The sequence below is a fragment of the Dendrobates tinctorius genome, unplaced genomic scaffold, assembly GCF_039654945.1.
Source record: "Dendrobates tinctorius isolate UK_male_01 unplaced genomic scaffold, ASM3965494v1 ptg000098l, whole genome shotgun sequence".
In the NCBI taxonomy this organism is placed as follows: Eukaryota; Metazoa; Chordata; class Amphibia; order Anura; family Dendrobatidae; genus Dendrobates; species Dendrobates tinctorius.
Window position 1 is genome coordinate 20,592,485 of NW_027361766.1, and position 20,423 is coordinate 20,612,907.

At 42.1% G+C, this 20,423-nt stretch overlaps 1 protein-coding gene across 5 annotated transcripts in view; it reads left to right on the plus strand.

The window, feature by feature from the left end:
* TMCC2 (transmembrane and coiled-coil domain family 2) overlaps nucleotides 1-20,046 on the plus strand; it is an 81,303-nt gene extending 61,257 nt beyond the window's left edge. For all 5 annotated transcript variants that reach the window (XM_073587197.1, XM_073587198.1, XM_073587201.1 and 2 more), the window contains 2 exons: nucleotides 6,111-6,246; nucleotides 18,074-20,046. In XM_073587197.1, coding sequence (XP_073443298.1) covers nucleotides 6,111-6,246; nucleotides 18,074-18,385 — 448 coding nt within the window. In that variant the 3' untranslated portion in view covers nucleotides 18,386-20,046. The remainder of the gene's footprint in view (nucleotides 1-6,110; nucleotides 6,247-18,073) is intronic.
* Nucleotides 20,047-20,423: the final 377 nt, after the last annotated feature.

Consider the following 20,423-nt stretch of genomic DNA (forward strand, 5'->3'; position numbering starts at 1 on the left):
GTTTTTTACTGTCCGCACGGATGGCAAATTGTTCCCCACACGTGCACACAGAGAACATACATAGATGTCCTCTGTATGACGTGCATCAGTACTGGGGAAGAAGCGTTACAGTAAGTGCTGTTCCCCCGCAGCAGGTGCTAAAGATGCTCTCATTCTCCCCTGCTCAGCCGGCGATCGGCGCGAGCAGAGGAGAATGAAGAGAGTTATATTAAAGTCCGAAAGATGACAGCAGGTGGGGGCTTTTGAAACAATTACTCCCATCATCCGACACTTGCTGTCGCTAATAACAGTGACAGCAGGAGTGGATGATCGGGGTATTCCTTAGCCGCCGCCTGCGTTCTAATGAAATAAATGAATGGAAAACCTGATGTGGGTTTCCCCCTATTTTCTTCAACCAACCAACCAGGCAAAACTCACAGCTGGGGGCTGCAACCCTCAGCTGTCAGTTTCAGCAAAGATGGTTATCAAGAATAGATGGGTCCCCATGCTGTTTTTTAAATAATTTAAATAAAAACAGCGTGGGGTCCCCCCCCATTTTTGACAACCAGCCTTGCTAAAGCTCACAGCTGGGGGCTGGTATTCTCAGGCTGGTAAGGGGCCATGGATATTGACCCCCCAGCCTAAAAACAGCAGCCCGCAGCTGCTCAGAAAAGGCGCATCTATTAGATGCGCCTTTTCTGGCGCTTTGCCCGGCTCTTCCCACTTGCGCTGTAGCCGTGGCAAGTGGGGTTAATATTTGCGGGGTTGATATCACCTTTGTATTGTTGGGTGACATCATGCCCACAGCTTAGTAATGGAGAGGTGTCTATAAGACACCTATCTATTACTAATCCTATAGTTATATGTTAAGTAAAGACACAGCCAGAATAAAGTCCTTTATTTGAAAAAATGACTCAGAATCCTTAATCTCAATAAGCCATACTTACTGCATCGACTAATTCCAGCGAAGCCCTCGATATCCTGTAATAAAAATATAATAAAATAAAAAAACAACAATATACCATACCTGTCCGTCGTGTCCCACCCCGTAATCCATGTCTGGGGGATAATTACTTTTCAACCTGGACGGTGCCAAGATGTGACCGCCCCAGCTGAACACCACTGAGCGCAGCATCATTCACCAGCGGTGACATCATCTTTGGCATTTTCTCACAGTCCTGAGGTCACCACTGTTCAGCCTGGCCTCGATGATGTCACCGATGGTCATTGAGGCTCACTTACTGTAGCGATTCTTCCCTAGGCAGGTGTGAGGAAAAATGCTGCAAAGTAAGAATACTTTCAAAAATAGAAGTTTATTTAGAAATTAACACAGTGCAAATTGAATGAACAAAGAAAATTTAAATTCAGATCTGTATTTGGTGTGACCACCCCTTGCCTTCAATACAGATCTTGATACAGAAAGTTTTGAAACCAAAGGATTCATGAACGTGTCATTAAAGTAAATCTGTCATCAGGTTTTTGCTATTCCATCTCTGAGCAGCGTAATGTAGGGACAAAGACACTGTTTTCCAGCGATCTGTCACTTACTTGGCTGCTTTTTGTCATTTTGATACAAAATGTTTTATCTGCTGCAGATCACGTAGTTACCTGAATGTGTAACGTGCCCACACCACTGATAAAATGCTGCCAATCAGTTTTACTACTCCTTTTAGTGATAATCTCCTTTTGATAAAGTTGTGATTTTCTCAAAATTACACTAAGCAGCTCAGTAAGTGACACATCACTAGAATTGGAGTCTCTGTCCCTACATTATGCTAATGATGCCATAAGGGAAAATAAAGCACAAATAGGGTCTGATCCATGTAGGCAGAATTGGTAAATATATAGGCTATGCTTCCCTGGTGTGGCTGTGTGTGAGGCCGGGGTCACACTGGCGAGGAATACGGCCGAGTGAGAGGCGCTAAAAGCACGCATTAGACACGGACCAATGATTCTCTATGGGGTACCTTGCACCAGCTGTATATTTCTCATCCGTATTCTACTGTCCGTGCCAATCGCAGCATGCTGCGATTGTCAGCGTACTACGCCAATGCAAGTCTATGGGTGCGCAAAAAATACGGATTACACCCGGACCACACATGTGACTTGCGAGAAATACGCACCCATTGTCTTTTAGCAAAGCCGGCAATTCAGTGCGCTATACAGTAAACACACTGACAGGTTTAATAAAGAAAGAAAGAATAGAGATATATATATATATATATATATATATATATATATATATATATATATATATATATATATATATATATATATATATATGTGTGTGTGTCTATATCTATTCTTTCATTTCTTTATTAAAACTGTCATAGGACTCTTCATTATATGTCCATTTTGCAAGCCTGCGAGAAAATCTCACCATACGGATGCTGACATGCGCAAAATACGCGACCACACCTTGATTACGGATGACATACGTAGCACTATTTAGGGGTCTGTCATCCGTATTACGCATGTAAAATACTGACCGTATTTTGCGCAGGTTAGTGTGACTCCAGCCTCAATCTGCTTTCCTGGTATTCTGGCATGTTGATTCACTGTGGATGCTGCAGCAGCGGATATCAGACGCTGTATATTGTTTGTGTCAGGCTGGAGTCACACTAACCTGCGCAAAATACGGTCAGTATTTTACATGCGTAATACGGATGACAGACCCCTAAATAGTGCTCCGTATGTCATCCGTAATCAAGGTGTGGTCGCGTATTTTGCGCATGTCAGCATCCGTATGTAATCCGTATGGCATCCGTATGGTGAGATTTTCTCGCAGGCTTGCAAAATGGACATATAATGGAGAGTCCTATGACAGTTTTAATAAAGAAATGAAAGAATAGATATAGACACATATATAGAAAATATATAATGTATATATCTATTCTTTCTTTATTAAACCTGTCAGTGTGTTTACTGTATAGCGCACTGAATTGCCAGCTTTGCTAAAAGACAACGGGTGCGTATTTCTCGCAAGTCACATGTGTGGTCCGTGTGTAATCCGTATTTTTTGCGCACCCATAGACTTGCATTGGCGTACTACGGCCGTAGTACGCTGACAATCGCAGCATGCTGCGATTGGCACGGAGCCTAGAATACGGATGAGAAATATACGGCAGGTGCGAGGGACCCCATAGAGAATCATTGGTCCGTGTCTAATGCGTGCTTTTAGCCAGGGCTGTGGAGTCGGTAAGCCAAACCTGCGACTCCGACTCCTCAATTTCCCTTACACCGACTCCGACTCCCACACATATTGCTTATATTTAAGTGAAAAATTTATTGTAGTACAATGTGAACCTCAGACATTTAATCATTTTTATGATCCAATAATCAAGATATTTAGATAGAACAGAATATATATTGGTGTACTACCCGGTTTTCATTCTTTTTGGTACAGATACAATATGGATAGACAGATATGGATAAATGGATAGATAGAGCAGATTTCTAATCTGCTTTTGCTATTGAAAACATTATCTATGAGCTCAAAAACCTTTCAGGTGATGCAGTTTTTTAAAAAGATGATCAGCTTTTGCAGCTGAAAAACTTATCCTCAAAAACACAGGAAAAACGCTGTGTGTGAATGTAGCCTTAGATCAGGAATATAACAGCCATTTATAGGACATTTCATAACTTTCCCAAACTCCTATGAAAAAATATTCAGCACATCCTGCATTGAATTACTGTACCCAATTTATTATATATTTTAGGAGTCGGTCCATTTTATACCGACTCCGACTCCACCAAAATGAGCACCGACTCCGACTCCACAGCCCTGCTTTTAGCGCCTCTCACTCGGCCATATTCCTCACCAGTGTGACCCCGGCCTGAGGGTGTGTGCACATGTTGCGGATTCTGCTGCGATGTACAGTACATAAACTAAAAGTTTATGTAAAAAATGCAGTGCACACGTTGCATATTTTTCCACGCGGATTTGCTGCGGATTTAAATCCGCAGCATGCCACTTCTTTGTGCGGATTCCGCAGCGGTTTGGCACCTGCTCCATGACTGTTGTCAAACCGCAGGGCAAAACCGCAGGCTAATCCGCTGTAAATCCGCAAATAAACACACCTTAGGGCAGTTTCACACGTCAGTGTCTCCGGTACGTGTAGTGACAGTTTTCTTACGTACCGGAGACACTGACACACGTAGACACATTCTCATGAATGTGTCTATGCAGATGTCAGCGTGTTTTCACGGAACGTGTGTCCGTGTGCAAAACACGCTGACGTCCATTTTTGTGCAACAGCACGGATCACACGGACCTATACAAGTCAATGGGTCTGTGTAAACACGTACCGCACACGGATGCTGTCCGTGTGCGATCCATGTGCGTTTTTAAAAGTCAAAGGGTTAACATTAAAAATAATTTTTCAAAAACACAGACAGCATACGGACAGCACACGGATGGTACACACGGATGACCTCCGTATGGACACGGATAGCTCCGTTACCAGTTTTTCCGGTACCGGAATTATCTGGACGTGTGAAACTGCCCTTAGGGTGTGTTCACACTGGGCGTTTTTGCTGCGTTTTTTATGCTAATTTTCTGCTACTTTTTACAGTACCAGCAAAGCCAATGAGATTTCAGAAATCTCACACACACACATTGTTTTTTTGTGTCATCAGGATTTTGTGCTTTGCTGCGTTTTTTGGACATAGAGCATGTCACTTCTTTCAGCGTTTTTTAACCATTAACTTGAATGGGTGTTGAAAAATGCTGCAAAAATGCAGGTATCATTATTTACAGCATTTTTTTTCTGCAGAAAATCCTTAATTAGAGCACAACATTTCAATAAACAAACAATGAGCTTGAAGATTAAGGGACATAAGCAGTCCCGAAAGCTTGCTTTGTAACAACATTCACTATTATTTGTTAGCCATTAAAAGGTATCATACCCACAAGATTCCTATTTTGTTTCTCTCACTGAGAACACTTTATATATTTTTTTTCTACTGGCTAACATGGCACCAAACCACTTTTTTCGTTCTGCAGAAAAGTCATGGACATTAGCATGTACAAAGACACAAAAAACGCACCTAAACCTGCGTTTTTGCCGCAGCTTCTTTCCTGCCAAAAAGATTAGGTTTTGCTGCAGAAAAAAAAAACAGCAGAAAAACCCCCCCCCACAAAAACACCCTGTGTGAACTTACCCTTACTCTGTGCTGCTCTCTCAGATTAGGTGGCAAAGACCTGTTGACAGATTCCCTTTACAGAAGTTTCCAATACATATTCATCAGCATTTTGGTAGGGGTTCACTTTTAGTGTCCCTACTATTTGTTACCGAGAGTTTACATGGGTTTTCTAGGTTTGGAAAAACCTTCTTCTGCAGCTACAGTTCAGAAAAATGTAAATGAACTGGTCTTTACTCACCTTTCCCTGGTCTAGTGCCGAGACTGTTAGGGTATGTGCACACGCTGAGGATTCTGCTGCGGATCCGCAGCGGTTTTGACCCTGCGGATCCGCAGCAGTTTCTGCAGCGGTGTACAGTACCATAATATCCTATGGGAAATGGAAACCGCAGTGCAGACGGTGCGGATTTTTCCTCGTGGATTTGCTGCAGTTTCTAATCAGCAGAAAGAATTCACATGTGAATTCTTTCTGCGGATTCCGCTGCGGTTTGCCATCTCCATTGTAGAGGTGATAAACCGCAGGCTAATCTGCAGTTAAACCGTAGGTCTTTCGACCTGCGGATTTACCTGCGGATTTTTGCAAAATCCGCACGGATCAATCCGCAGCAGAATCTGCAGCGTGTGCACAGCGGCTTTGCCAAAGTTGACAGCATGAGCCAATCAGAGCTCACTGATTGGCTGCAGTGCTTTTAATGTAACAGTAACAGACACTGGCAGCAGCGGAGTGTGTCAAGTACAGTTTGCTTTTTTTTTTTTTTTTAAACAAACTGTGTCCAGGGAAAGAGTGGCTTGCCAAAATTGGGAAAACGTTAATCCTTTAAACATAAAATATAAGACTCACTATACTCTTACATCGCCATATCTTAGTATGACTCTTTAAAAGAAGAGAATGTCTCCTATTCCAATCACTATGGTAACTGGGGAGGCTGTAAATAGTATGAAGTCAAGAAATGATCCTTGTTTCATCAGCAGTTTTTCATTCCATATAGGTATGAACGTTTGGAAGAGCAGCTAAATGACCTGACAGAGCTTCATCAAAATGAAATGACTTTGCTTAAGCAGGAGCTGGCCAGCATGGAGGAGAAAGTTGCGTATCAGTCATATGAACGGGCCAGGGACATTCAGGTACAGATATGGGACCCTGTGTAACTAACGGATAGATTAATCTGGAAACCATTCCACATAACCCTCCATATTTAGACCAGATTTTTTTTATTCGATTTTCACTTTTGACGTATGTTGTAATTACTGGCCATCTGGCTACACTTCTAGACAACCATTTTTCACTGCGGTTGTGGATGTTTACTGGATAAAATACTACGCAAGGACCCTAATGTAGTCAACTATTATATGTTTACCAGGAATCTATACTTTACGGCCCATAAAAGCTGCCTGATGTGGCTCATGGCTAAAGTTCGGCTATTTTTGTTCTGTTTCTTTATTACAATTGGCGTACTAGTAATTGAGTATGTGGCCATACATCTCTATTTTGCCTCAGTGGATAGCACTGCATCCTTGCAGCGCTGGGGTCCTGGGTTCAAATCCCACCAAGGACAACATCTGCAAGGAGTTTGTATGTTCTCCCCGGTGGGTTTCCTCCGGATGCTCAGATTTTCTCTCACTCTCTAAAGATGTACTGATAGGGAATTTAGGTTGTGAGCTCCAATGGGGACAGCAATACTGATGTCTGTAAACCGCTGCGGATTATGATGGCGCTATATTAGTGGGGAAAATTTAATAATCTAGTAAAGTTTTAGCATATCCAGTTGTATAGGCATACCATTAAGACTTGCTTCCAGATACAAAGCCATCCATTTTTTTTTTTTTTAACCTCTCGAATAGTACAGATGCCAGAAGGAAATTGATGCTGGAACTGATCCCTTAGATTTCTATGGGAACAATCCTATTCATTTGGTTCATTAGTTGTTGCCCTGCATTGTTCCTGGAGTTAGGTTAAAAGTTGCAGCAACGCATGAGTTTGGCATCATTATGCCTGGCTTAGGCATAAAAATATTCCCAGACACATCTCATATATGGACACCAAGCCATACATGTTTCTAGGGCATAAGTTCACAGTAGGAGCAGAACAGTATACAACCCCAATTCCTAGAGCAAACAAGAAATTACAATTGAAAAGTGTATAAAACTATGAAAATGGAATCTCGTGACTAAGGAAAGGCTGGGCTTTTCAGCCTTTCGTAGGCCACCTCAATCACTTTCCCCCTCCCCTCATCAACCCCACCTTTATTCCCCTTACCAATAATGACAGATAACTGAGGATTAGGATAAATGGCCTCCGCACCCTTTATTTACAGTGAGAGCCTGAAATCTTGCATGTTTTTAGGTGGCCAAATACTTATTTCCACCATAATTTGCAAAATAAATCTTGCCAAATCAGGCCAGGTGATTTTCTGGTTTTGTTTTCTCATTTTGATTCTCACAGTTGTGATCTACCTATGATGTCAATTACAGGCCTCTCTCATCTTTTTAAGTGGGAGAACTTGCACAATTGGTGGCTGACTAAATACTTTTTTTTCCCCACTGTATAGCATTAACCTAATTAAGATTTTATCAACCCCTTGACCTGACATAATTCGGTTTTTGCAAGCCACCCCTTGAAACCCTGGTGCCATCAGCCGTTCCTCTTTGCCTTCAACCGCAAGACGCCTATTTAGGGGCCCTCCTGCTGAATGGTGCCCCATACAATTTTCCCTCCGAGACCTTAGTCCAGTAGGGATCCCTTGGGTGTTCTTTGCCATTTACCAAAACATGGGGGGTAGGTGACCCTCCCAAATGGCTTCCTTCCCCCCCTTTCACCATACCACCAATGGCTATCCAAAAACTCGATCCCTCCACAACATGACTGAATGAAAGTTCATGAATGCATGTCCGCCGTCCAAACCTACACCACCTTCCCCAGACTATCTTTTAATCCCAAGGCCCAAATATCAATCCCGATAGGCGACAGATGAATCAATCATGACGCAATTGTTCCTGCAAAGGTATCTCCAACTTCTGGTGCCTGATCAAAATGGCACCATTTCTTGACAAGAAATAGGCTACCTCTCTATGGACTTTAACCTGGGTCCTTATTCTAGAACTCTCTGGAATGGCTAAGTTTTCAAGTGAGCCGGGCTACAGTATCTGACCAAACCAAATCTAAGCAGGAGTAGGGAGACATGAGCCTCAGACATTCATATTTAATATGGCGGATCAAATCCATGGATATCCTTACACCCAGGTAGTTTCCACCCATGTGAATTAATAAAATGTCTGGTGGCCTATTCAGACTTACCAGGAAATGAAACTTGAGAATGAGCCTGGAACATGCCACTGATGCAGATCCACCGAACCGTCACCTCTTCTCTCAGAAAGTCAAGTTGGTGACCAGATAGTCCAATAGCAGCCCTTAATGCTCCCCATGTCATCAAAGAATGTCTACACACCCAACCCAGCAACGGTCTTATCTGGAGGAAGAGAAAAAATGAACAACGACGTTTCTCAACATACCTACTAAGCTACCCAAGGATAACATTTAGAACAACTTTGGAAGAACGTAAAACCTGAATCTCTCAGACCCCCAAAGTCCATGTTGGGGGGCAGGCCCCATCTGGATGCCACCATCACCGCCCCTATCCTAAAAGAATGGGAACCAAATTTTCATCCATCCACCCCACAAGCCACCAAGCACCTCTTAAAGGGAATCTGTCACCCCTTTTTTGAGATATATAATGATATTCAATTGTGTGTCACATAAGGATTCTCTTAGTACTTTTGCTTCCCCCTGACAACGCACCCTTCATGCATAAATACCTTGTTTATATCGGTTCAGATGTATGTAAACTGCCGCTGTCCGGTCCGCTGGGCGGGGCTTATTCACCTGCTCCCCCCCTTCCTGTCTTGCTCTATGCATTTCTTCTTGTGTAGAGCAAGACAGGGAGGGGGGGAGCAGTTGAATAAGCCCCGCCCATCGGACCGGACAGCGGCAGTTTACATACATCTGAACCGATATAAACAAGGTATTTATGCATGAAGGGTGCGTTGTCAGGGTGAAGCAAAAGTACTAAGAGAATCCTTATGTGACACACAATTGAATGATATCATTATATGAGATCTCAAAAAAGGGGTGACAGATTCCCTTTAAAGATTGAGAAAAACTGGAAACACGACAGGGCCCACCCATTCTCATGAATGAGCAAATATTGCATTTTTGCCCCCTTTCCTGCAAGTACTGTCTCATGCAAATTACTGGGCACTTCGCTAATCCTTCTACTGCCCGTAGCTGAAATAATCGGCCTCTGCCACAACAATCCGTCTTGGATTTTCACAACCAACAGTACAACACATCTGCTTCACAAACCACATCCTCATATTGTAACCTACCCTGACTACGTGTGTTATTACTTACCAACTCGCCAGTTCTGAAAGCCCCAAAAAACAATTGGTTAAAGTACAGCTGAAGCAACAAAGTCTCGTACCCAGAAAAACAAATCTCCTTCAACACCTGCAACATTTTACCTAACAATTCAAATGATACCGGCCTTCTTCAATCCCTAACGGTCTTCCCTTTTCTATAACCCTTCAACGCCTGCCTAACCTTGTAATCTTTAGTGACGTCCTTCCTCTTAGTTAATTTAAATATGAAGGCTACTGCAGCCATGCGACCATTTAAAATAGACCCATAAATGCCTTTATTAGATGCTTTCCCAATCGTGCAACAACAAATCCAACCTCTCCCCATCCGACTCGCACCCTCCACTCCCTCCAGCCGATGCCACAAATCCCATACAGCTGAATACTTCACCCAAACTCCTAGAGTCACCGAATGTCTGAACAACCTTAATCCCTTACTAACGGATGACGTACTATTGCGTCATCTGTAAGTATCCCCTGCTTTGAGGTGGGCTTCGGCGGTGAGCATCGCCTATATGTAGCAGAGCTGATCAAGTATGTCATGCTTCTAGCCTCCTGTGGAGGCTATTGAAGCATGCCAAAAGTTAAAAAAAAAAAAGTGTTTAAGAATTAAAAAAAATAAAAATAAAAGTTTAAATCACCTTTTGCCCCAATCAAAATACAATAAAAAAAAATCACACATATATTTGGTATCGCTGTATTCAGAATCGCCCGATCCATCAATAAAAAAAAAAAAAGGATTGACCCGATCGCTAAACGGCGTAGCGAGAAAAAAATTCAAAACGCCAGAATTACGTTTTTTGGGTCGCCGCAACATTTCATTAAAATACAATAAAGGGCAATCAAAAGAATGTATTTGCACAAAAGTGGTATCATTAAAAACGTCAGCCCGGCACGCAAAGAATAAGCCCTTACCTGACCCCAGATCACGAAAAATGGAGACTCTAAGGATCTTGGAAAATTGCGCTTTTTTTTTTTTAAAGCAAACTTAGGAATTTTTTTTCACCACCTAGATAAAAGAGAACCAAGACATCTTTGGTGTCTATGGACGCGTAATGACCTGGATAATCATATTGGTAGGTCAGTTTTAGCATTTAGTGAATCTAGCAAAAAAGCCAAGCAAAAAACAAGTGTGGGATTGCACTTTTTTTTTTTTTTTTTTTTTTTTTGCAGTTTCACCGCACTTGAAATTTTTTTTCTCATTTTCGAGTACACGACATGGTAAAACCAATGGTGTTCAAAAGTACAACTCGTCCTGCAAAAAAAAACTTCAAATGGACAAATTGACGGAAAAATAAAAAATTATGGCTCTGGAAAGAAGGGGAGCGAAAAACGAAAAATCTAAAAAAGCTCCGGGAGTTAAGGGGTTAATGTTGATGCCGTACCAGATTCCATGGTCATTTGGCCCCATGCTGCTCCGCAACAGGTCTTGAAACCGACCTCACTGAAATTAAGAGAGCATCAGCAATTGAATTAGCATCCACGGTCACATGGATGCCCACAACTATATATTCAACTCCAGACAGTGCCACTCCAAATGCCTGCTCAAGTTCACCACCATGGGATGGTTTTGAGACTACATATTATTGATGCATTGTACCACCGCTATATTGTCACATAAAAACCGAACTCTTATTCCTCAAGAACCTGCCCCAAATTTTCACTGCCATCACAATTGGAAGCAATTCCTGCCCCGTCAAGTTAGTTCCTACAACCTGTTAAGTACCCATTCCTCTGGCCACTTCCCCACACAACATTTTCCTTTAAAGTGCACGCCAAAACCATGTGACCCCACAGCATCCATTACCAGTTCTAAATCTACATTAGAGGTGACCTCGTCCATCCAAACGGATCGTCTGTTGTAAACCTCTAAAAACTGTGACTACATATGTAAGTCGGCTTTCTGTCCTGCACTTAAACAAATAAAATGCAATGGATGAGAAGCTGTAGCCCAAGCCATCCTCCTAGAAAAAAATTGCCCTATCTGCAAAATCCGGCCAGCAAAGTTAAGATTGCCTAATAATGACTGTAGCTGGCGCAAACGTATCTTGCGGGCCTCCCGAATGCAAGCCTAAGATCCTCCAACTTTTCTGCCAGAAGACAGCACACTATTGACACTGTGTCCAATTCAATACTCAAAAAACTTAAGGCAGTTGTCAGGCCTACAGTTTTTTTGGGGAGTAAACAATCCCAAACTTATGAGCTGCATGTTCCGTGTTCCTTAAAAGAATAGCGCACATAGGAGACTCGGCTGGTCCAATACAAAGAATATTGTCTAGATAATATACAGTTGTGGCCAAAAGTATTGACACCCCTGCAATTCTGTCAGATAATACTCAGTTTCTTCCTGAAAATGATTGCAAACACAAATTCTTTGGTATTATTATCTTCATTTAATTTGTCTTAAATGAAAAACACAAAGAATTGTCCTAAAGCCAAATTGGATATAATTCCACACCAAACCTAAAAAAGAGGGTGGACAAAAGTATTGGCACTGTTCGAAAAATCATGTGATGCTTCTCTAATTTGTGTAATTAACAGCACCTGTAACTTACCTGTGGCACCTAACAGGTGTTGGCAGTAACTAAATCACACTTGCAGCCAGTTGACATGGATTAAAGTTGACTCAACCTCTGTCCTGTGTCCTTGTGTGTACCACATTGAGCATGGAGAAAAGAAAGAAGACCAAAGAACTGTGTGAGGACTTGAGAAACCAAATTGTGAGGAAGCATGAGCAATCTCAAGGCTACAAGTCCATCTCCAAAGACCTGAATGTTCCTGTGTCTACCGTGCGCAGTGTCATCAAGAAGTTTTAAAGCCCATGGCACTGTGGCTAACCTCCCTAGATGTGGACGGAAAAGAAAAATTGACAAGAGATTTCAACGCAAGATTGTGCGGATGTTGGATAAAGAACCTCGACTAACATCCAAACAAGTTCAAGCTGCCCTGCAGTCCGAGGGTACAACAGTGTCAACCCGTGCTATCCGTCGGCGTCTGTATGAAAAGGGACTGTATGGTAGGAGATCCAGGAAGACCCCACTTGTTACCCTGAGACATAAAAAAGCCAGGCTGGAGTTTGCCAAAACTTACCTGAAAATGCCTAAAACGTTTTGGAAGAATGTTCTCTGGTCAGATGAGACAAAAGTAGAGCTTTTTCGGCAAAGGCATCAACATAGAGTTTACAGGAGAAAAAAAAGAGGCATTCAAATAAAAGAACACTGTCCCTACAGTCAAACATGGCGGATGTTCCCTGATGTTTTGGGGTTGCTTTGCTGCCTCTAGCACTGGACTGCTTGACCGTGTGCATGACATTATGAAGTCTGAAGACTACCAACAAATTTTGCAGCATAATGTAGGGCCCAGTGTGAGAAAGCTGGGTCTCCCTCAGAGGTCATGGGTCTTCCAGCAGGACAATGACCCAAAACACACTTCAAAAAGCACTAGAAAATGGTTTGAGAGAAAGCACTGGAAACTTCTAAGGTGGCCAGCAATGAGTCCAGACCTGAATCCCATAGAACACCTGTGGAGAGATCTAAAAATGGCAGTTTAGACAAGGCACCCTTCAAATATCAGGGACCTGGAGCAGTTTGCCAAAGAAGAATGGTCTAAAATTCCAGCAGAGCATTGTAAGAAACTCATTGATGGTTACAAGAAGCGGTTGGTCGCAGTTATTTTGGCTAAAGGTTGTGCAACCAAGTATTAGGCTTAGGGAGCCAATACTTTTCTGGCCAATTTTTGGAGTTTTGTGTGAAATGATCAATGTTTTGCTTCATTTTCTTTTGTGTTTTTTCATTTAAGACAAATTAAATGAAGGTAATACCAAAGAATTTGTGTTTTCAATCATTTTCAGGAAGAAACTGAGTATTATCTGACAGAATTGCAGGGGTGTCAATACTTTTGGCCACAACTGTATAATAGACTCTAAGCCCGTTTCATGCTTAACAACCCACTCAACAAAAGAACTGAACCTTTTCAGAATCCGCACATGAGATTGAACATCCCATAAGCAAACAACAATCAGCATAAAAACTCCCTTCCTTCCGACTGGCAACCTAAAAGGTAAAAACTGTCCGGATGAATGGGTAATAAATGAAAAGCCGCTTCAATGTCCTTTTTTGCCAATAAAGATTCATTTCCAAACTGCCTAACCCAATAAATCACCCTGTCAAAAGAAACATTCCCAACTCCACCACCTTAAGAATCCAACAAGGGACAAATTAAAGCAGACTTCAAGTTCCGAACAGCATAAACTCTTTCCACCTTGGAGGGACTTCTGAACCCAAAATGAAAGCTGCCAGTTCCATGTCAGGGCACCTATTTAGGTGCTGTTCTGTCTTATCTCCTTTCATTGGAGTCATCTCTCTTATTTGAATCTTCCCCTGACTTGCCCTTTCCTTCTTGAAACATCGGGAATAGCTATGGGTTCCCCCGCATCCTTAACACTCGTGTTTGAATTACATCCTCATTGAAGAGCCAACACACTCTCTTACGAGCACCCGCCAAAGGCCCCCTTGCACTGGATTAACTGTCGGCAATCCCCAGAGTGGACTGTGAGGCGGCTTGCAACGCTGTCATCAACCGCATCCACAAACGAATTTTCTTTATGATCCAAACACAGATTAAGTTGAACCAGTTTCCTTTGCCTGTACTGTTCATTGTACTGCAACCAAATAGTACCCCTAGAAGTACGATATGCTTTGCCTATACCATCTAACTAACAAAACAAAACCAAACAATTTACTGGAACCTTTTCACCCACTACTCTAGCTAGAATCGCAAAAGCCTGAAACCAGTTGATAAAGGTCCGAGGAATTAAACGATACCTCCTTCGCTCTTCATCTTCCTTCTCACACTCATCGGCTCCACCCAGTTTAAATTAAACTTCTCTAGACGCAACAAAGAAGAAATGTTGACTTTTTCATCTTTTCAAATCTCTTCTTATACCTCCTGTTTTAAGTAGGCTCCCAACGGTCCATCAAAACAAATATAGACCCCTCCTCTGGCTCTATCATCCATCTGTTCTAAATCCATGCTGCTCGCTGGCTACACTATAGGATCACTTGCTGAACGTGTTGCTGCAACTTGTGTAACAACCTGACAATCCACAACAGCAACATGCGCTGGTGTCGCAACCACAACCCCTGCTGTCCGTACTGGGGATACATAGCCTTGTCTCAGTGGGGTTGAGCCCGGCAATGATGTGACAATCAGTTCCTTCATCACCCATGATAACTGCGACATGATGCTGCCATTTGTATAGCCCTTATGTGCAGCCTGTTGCATAACATCCACATTCCCACTACATGCTGCTGCCAAACAGTGACCACATGACTCATCAGACTGACTGCAAGGCATGCTCAAAACAGCTGTTGCATTGCATCCCCCACCGATCCACTTCCAAAACCACCTCTGGTTCCACATCCCCTGGACATCGCTAACCACTGTTGTGCTGTCAGTGAAAGGAGCCGGAAAGGGTGATGGCACTTCAGCTGCACTCCTGCGGTAGCCATCCCCTTCCTGTCTCTTTGTCGCTGGCGTCCCAGCTCTGTTGGCCTTTTATCCCTCCGCCTGCCACTCGAACTGGATGCAGGGCGTCAGCGCCCACTGACATCATTGCGCTGACACGTACTCCGCCAGCTGGCTTGTCAGTCACCGGAGGGTCCCTGGTGGGGCTCCTCAATCTCTGCCGCACCTGGGGTTACTTTGGGACTCAGTCTTTCAGGAAGCCTCGACATTCTAGGGCGCTTGGGAGTTGCTGGTAACGCAGCTGCCTCTTTGACCCCACTGCTCCACTTCCTCAGCTGTTCTTGGAGCCAGTCTAGACCCTTCTCTACAGCTAAGGACTTCAAACATCATGGAGGCCCTCTTTAGAAGTGTGAAGTTGATGCTTCTCAACCTCCGGACTGCCCCTAACTGTCCATTATCAACTAGTATGTTCTGGCTCTCCCACCAATCCGCTATGTCCACGTTTTCACCGCACCCCCTCTATTCCTCTATGTCCTTCCCCCTTGCCTATACCAAACGCTATTTTAATAAACCTCATGCCATGACCTCTATAACATGGACTCGCTATATAAAAACACTCACACATGGCCTGGGCATGCCTCTTAGTCATGGGGCCCTACCTTTTATAGTCCCTTTTGGATCACAGTCCAGATCTTGCTTTTGCTGAAGTCACCTTTTGGTTAGAGATCTCTTTTATACTCAGTTCACATAAGTCTCCAACAGTAGTGTGAACAGAGCTGTCAAAGGAAACCGACACCTTCTAGTCTTGTAGATTATTACTATTTTCATGCTTTGATACTTTAATAATAACAGCAAACATTTTCATATTTGGTAATGCAATATGTCCTTCAGAAATCTATGAAAGACATTTGAAAGAATTTATAAATGTGCCCCTGCTGTATACTGTGTAAATGCTGCATCTGACCGTGCAGGGACATAGTCTGGTCATACCATATCTCCTACTCAGCACAGGGACATTTTTTTTCAACACATTCAGTTGTGGAACTTTTTTTTTTATTCCAAGATCTATTAAATAAAATGTACTTTATTCTTGGGAAAACCCCTTTACATTTGAGACTGTTAAATTTACTTTGGTAATCCATGTCACAATGGTTGTGTACTCCCATATGGATAATATTTGATGTTTTATTTTTTTACTAATACATTGCAATTCTTTAACATAGGAAACTGTAAATGTTCTTGTAAATTCTTAATTGCTGCTGTAAAAACTGAGTGTATTTGGCTGACAAGTGAGAATAAAAATCATCCGAGTTTTCTGGATGAAATGCTGACAATTTTTTATGTACTGGTGTGTACCCAACTTTTGGCTGAACTGTAAACTGCTGAGCTACTGCATCCATGTCCCCCTGTATTCAGTCAGTAATAGAGTATATACAGTGCGTACGGAAGGTATTCAGACCCCTTTAAATTTTTCACTCTTTGTTTCATTGCAGCCATTTGGTAAATTCAAAAAAGTTCATTTTTTCTTCTCACTAATGTACACTCTGCACCCCATCTTGACTGAAAAAAAAACATGTAGAATTTTTTGCAAATTTATTAAAAAAAGAAAAACTGAAATATCACATGGTCCTTTGCTCGGTATTGAGTAGAAGCACCCTTTTGCGCTAGTACAGCCTTGAGTCTTCTTGGGAACGATTCAACAAGTTTTTCACACCTGGACTTGGGGATCCTCTGCCATTCTTCATTGCAGATCCTCTCCAGTTCTGTCATGTTGGATGGTGAATGTTGGTGGACAGCCATTTTCAGGTCTCTCCAGAGATGCTAAATTGGGTTTAGGTCAGGGCTCTGGCTGGGTCAGTCAGGAATGGTCACAGAGTTGTTTTGAAGGCACACCTTTATTTTAGCTGTGTGCTTATTGTAATTGTCTTGTTGGAAGGTGAACCTTCGGCCAAGTCTGAGGTCCAGAGCACTCTGGAAGTGGTTTTCAGCCAGGATATCTCTGTACTTGGCCGCATTTGTTTCCTTCAATTGCAACCTGTCGTCCTGTCCCTGCAGCTGAAAAACACCCCCATAGCATGATGCTGCCACCACCATGTTTCACTGTTGGGATTGTATTGGGCAGGTGATAAGCAGTGCCTGGTTTTCTTATTTCTCATAGTCTGGGAGTCCTTCATTTTTTTTTTTTTTTAGCAAACTCTATGCGGGCTTTCATACGTCTTGCACTGAGGAGAGGCTTCCATCGGGCCACTCTGCCATAAAGGCCCGACTGGTGGAGGGCTGCAGTGATAGTTGACTTTGTGGAACTTTCTCCCATCTCCCTACTGCATCTGTGGAGCTCAACTGCAGTGATCTTGGGATTCTTCTTTCCCTCTCTCACCAAGGCTATTCTCCCACAATTGCTCAGTTTGGCTAATGGCCAGGTCTAGGAAGACTTATGGTGGTCCCAAACGTCTTCCATTTAAGGATTATGGAGGCCACTGTGCTCTTAGGATCCTTGAGTACTGCAGAAATGTTTTTGTAACCTTAGCCAGATCTGTGCCTTGCCACAATTCTGTCTCTGAGCTCCTTGACCAGTTCCTTTGGCCTCATTATTCTTATTTGGTCTGACATGCACTGTAAGGTCTTATATAGACAGGTGTGTGCCTTTCTAAATCAAGTCCTATCAGTTTAATTAAACACACCTGGACTCCAATGAAGGAGTAGAACCATCTCAAAGAGGATCACAAGGAAATGGACTGCATGTGACTTAAATATGAGTGTCTGAGCAAAGGGTCTGAATACTTATGACCATGTGATATTTCAGTTTTTCGTTTTTAATAAATTTACAAAATTTCTACATTTCTGTTTTTTTTTTTTTCAGTCAAGATGGGGTGCAGAGTGTACATTAATGAGAAAAAAATGAATTTACCAAATGGCTGCAATGAAACAGAGTGAAAAATTTAAAGGGGTCTGAATACTGTTTCTGTACCCACTGTATGAATTGTATGAGACAACTTTAATCTAGGTTTTGGATTATTTAATGGAGAGGCACATTGTCTATTGTCCCCTTATTTCTTTTTTTCTGTAATTTCAGGAAGCCGTGGAGTCTTGCCTCACTCGTATCACTAAATTGGAATTACAGCAACAGCAGCAACAGGTTGTCCAGCTGGAAGGTGTGGAAAATGCCAATGCTCGGGCTTTGCTAGGCAAATTCATCAACGTGCTGCTAGCCCTCATGGCCGTTCTACTAGTCTTTGTTTCTACAGCTGCCAGTTTTATAACTCCACTGGTTAAAACCCGTGTACGCCTTTTGTCCTCCCTACTCTTTGTACTCTCCCTGCTCACCCTGTGGAGACACTGGGACTGCATTACTTACTGTCTGGAACATGTTCTCCTGCCCAGTTGAGTCCTCACCCTTTATATCTATCTATCCTGCATTAATGTCTCCTCTCTATACATCTGAGATGTAGACTGACCTTGGCAGAAGATGATGCCCAGTTCCTTCTATACACGTATTTATCTGGACGGATCCGTTTATGCATACATTAATATACCTATATAGTTATTTTTTTTTTTTTTTATGTTTTACATTGGGCAGCTATTTGCCACTTATACACCCCCCCCCCAACATGAAAATGGAAGGGTCACTGGAAAAAGAGCTTGGGTATAAGCTGTAGCTCCACAGAACATAGAATGACAGTTGTGAAAATATGCCACAACATGGATACGGAGTACCAGTGGATAATGTATGAGATAAGACGTGCATCTGAAGGAGTGTGGCATCATTGTGACGTAGAAGTGATGGCTAATGAATAAGTGCAAGGCTCTATATCATTCTACATAGAAATCTATGGAGCCCGAGGCAAAGCATTGGATGGCGAAACAATTAAGGACAAATTATTGGTGTCTTGGAAAAGCAAAGCTGGATATGCTTAGTAGGAGAGCCATGTGTTGTAAGCTTTTTCAGCTTGGATACAGAATGCTTAGGTTCACTGGTTTAACTATATACCAGAACCATTAGTGGACTTTTAGGGAGAGAGAGGAAGGGGGGTGATGGGTTACCCTTCTTTACTTTTTTTTTTTTTTTTTTTTCCCTCTATGGTTCCCTCATTTTAAAGGAACCTACTTGAGGGTGGGTGCTGAATAACCAGCATTACAAACATCGTCAGTAAACTGTTTACATGAAGACAGGAAAGAGGACTTATTTAATTTTGAGAAGTATTCTGATTGTAACGCAATAAATAGGATAGTGTTATTCTGCATCCTTCTTGGCCTCCCTGCAAACACGAAGCAGCTGACATAGCCAGTTATGTTTTGTCCTCTTAGTGATTTAGTAGCCTGGCTATAACTCTTAGAGTACAGTATTTATGGGGAGGCCCATAAATTAAATTGCATTTCATGTATTTATTTATCCCTGACTCAAAAGAATATTGTATATTTATTTATTTATTGCAGGTCAAAGTGTACTTACATCCAATAAATAGTGGAGATTGTCGTGTCCATCCTTATCTATTTGCTGTGACTCTGTAGGGGGAATATTGGCTCGGCGTACAGCGGCTGCTTCCACTGTGACTAGATACGTGGTCATTTTTGAGCAGCCCTTTTTTTTTTTTTTTTTTTATATATTATATTAGAGATTTATTTTGTGGGGTTTTGTTTCTTGATATTTTTTTTCCTAGCTTTATGGTAATGCATTAACAAATGCACAAATGGAAAAGGGAGTAAAACTTTGAGATAGCCAAATAATTGCAAAACAACATAGACACTCCACGTCACATGTATGAAATTGTTTTATTTCACGTGTTTTAGATTCTATTTTTTACCAAAAGTATTACATGTACATATTTAGAGGTCTTCCCCTTTTAAGTTATGTGTACATATCTTGAATTTCACTGTCTCTGGCAAGATGGAGGCATTTTCTTTGTGCATTTTGGTAACATTTGGGACAAAAATAATGTTGATCTTTTCCTCGTCCCTTCTGCTGAATCGTGTAACAGTGCTATCACAAGGCAAGGTTTGTGTGCTATTCTCTTGCCTCTGTGTGAAAATAAAATTTACACATTTAAATGCGGTGTCGGAGTTTTAATAAAACAAGTGCCAATGACTTATTCTGTGGTGGGTTTCCAGAAATGTCAAATGAGACCATAGGGTTTATACATTCACTCCAAATTGTGACCTACTGTATCAGACACAGATGTTATAACATGTACATGCTTTAAAACAATTCACCGTGGATAAATAATAAATCAATAGTGACTGAATAGAATACTATGTGTTCTGCCAGTTACAGTGATGGTCTTTTGCTATTTTATGGTTATTGTATGTGAACATGCAAGTTTGTGCAGCAAATCCCTGGACGTGGTAATAGAGGAGTCTACTGCTCTGATAATCTGTCATGTCCCCAAACGCTATTAACTCACAGATATGAAGCTGATCTGCAGGTT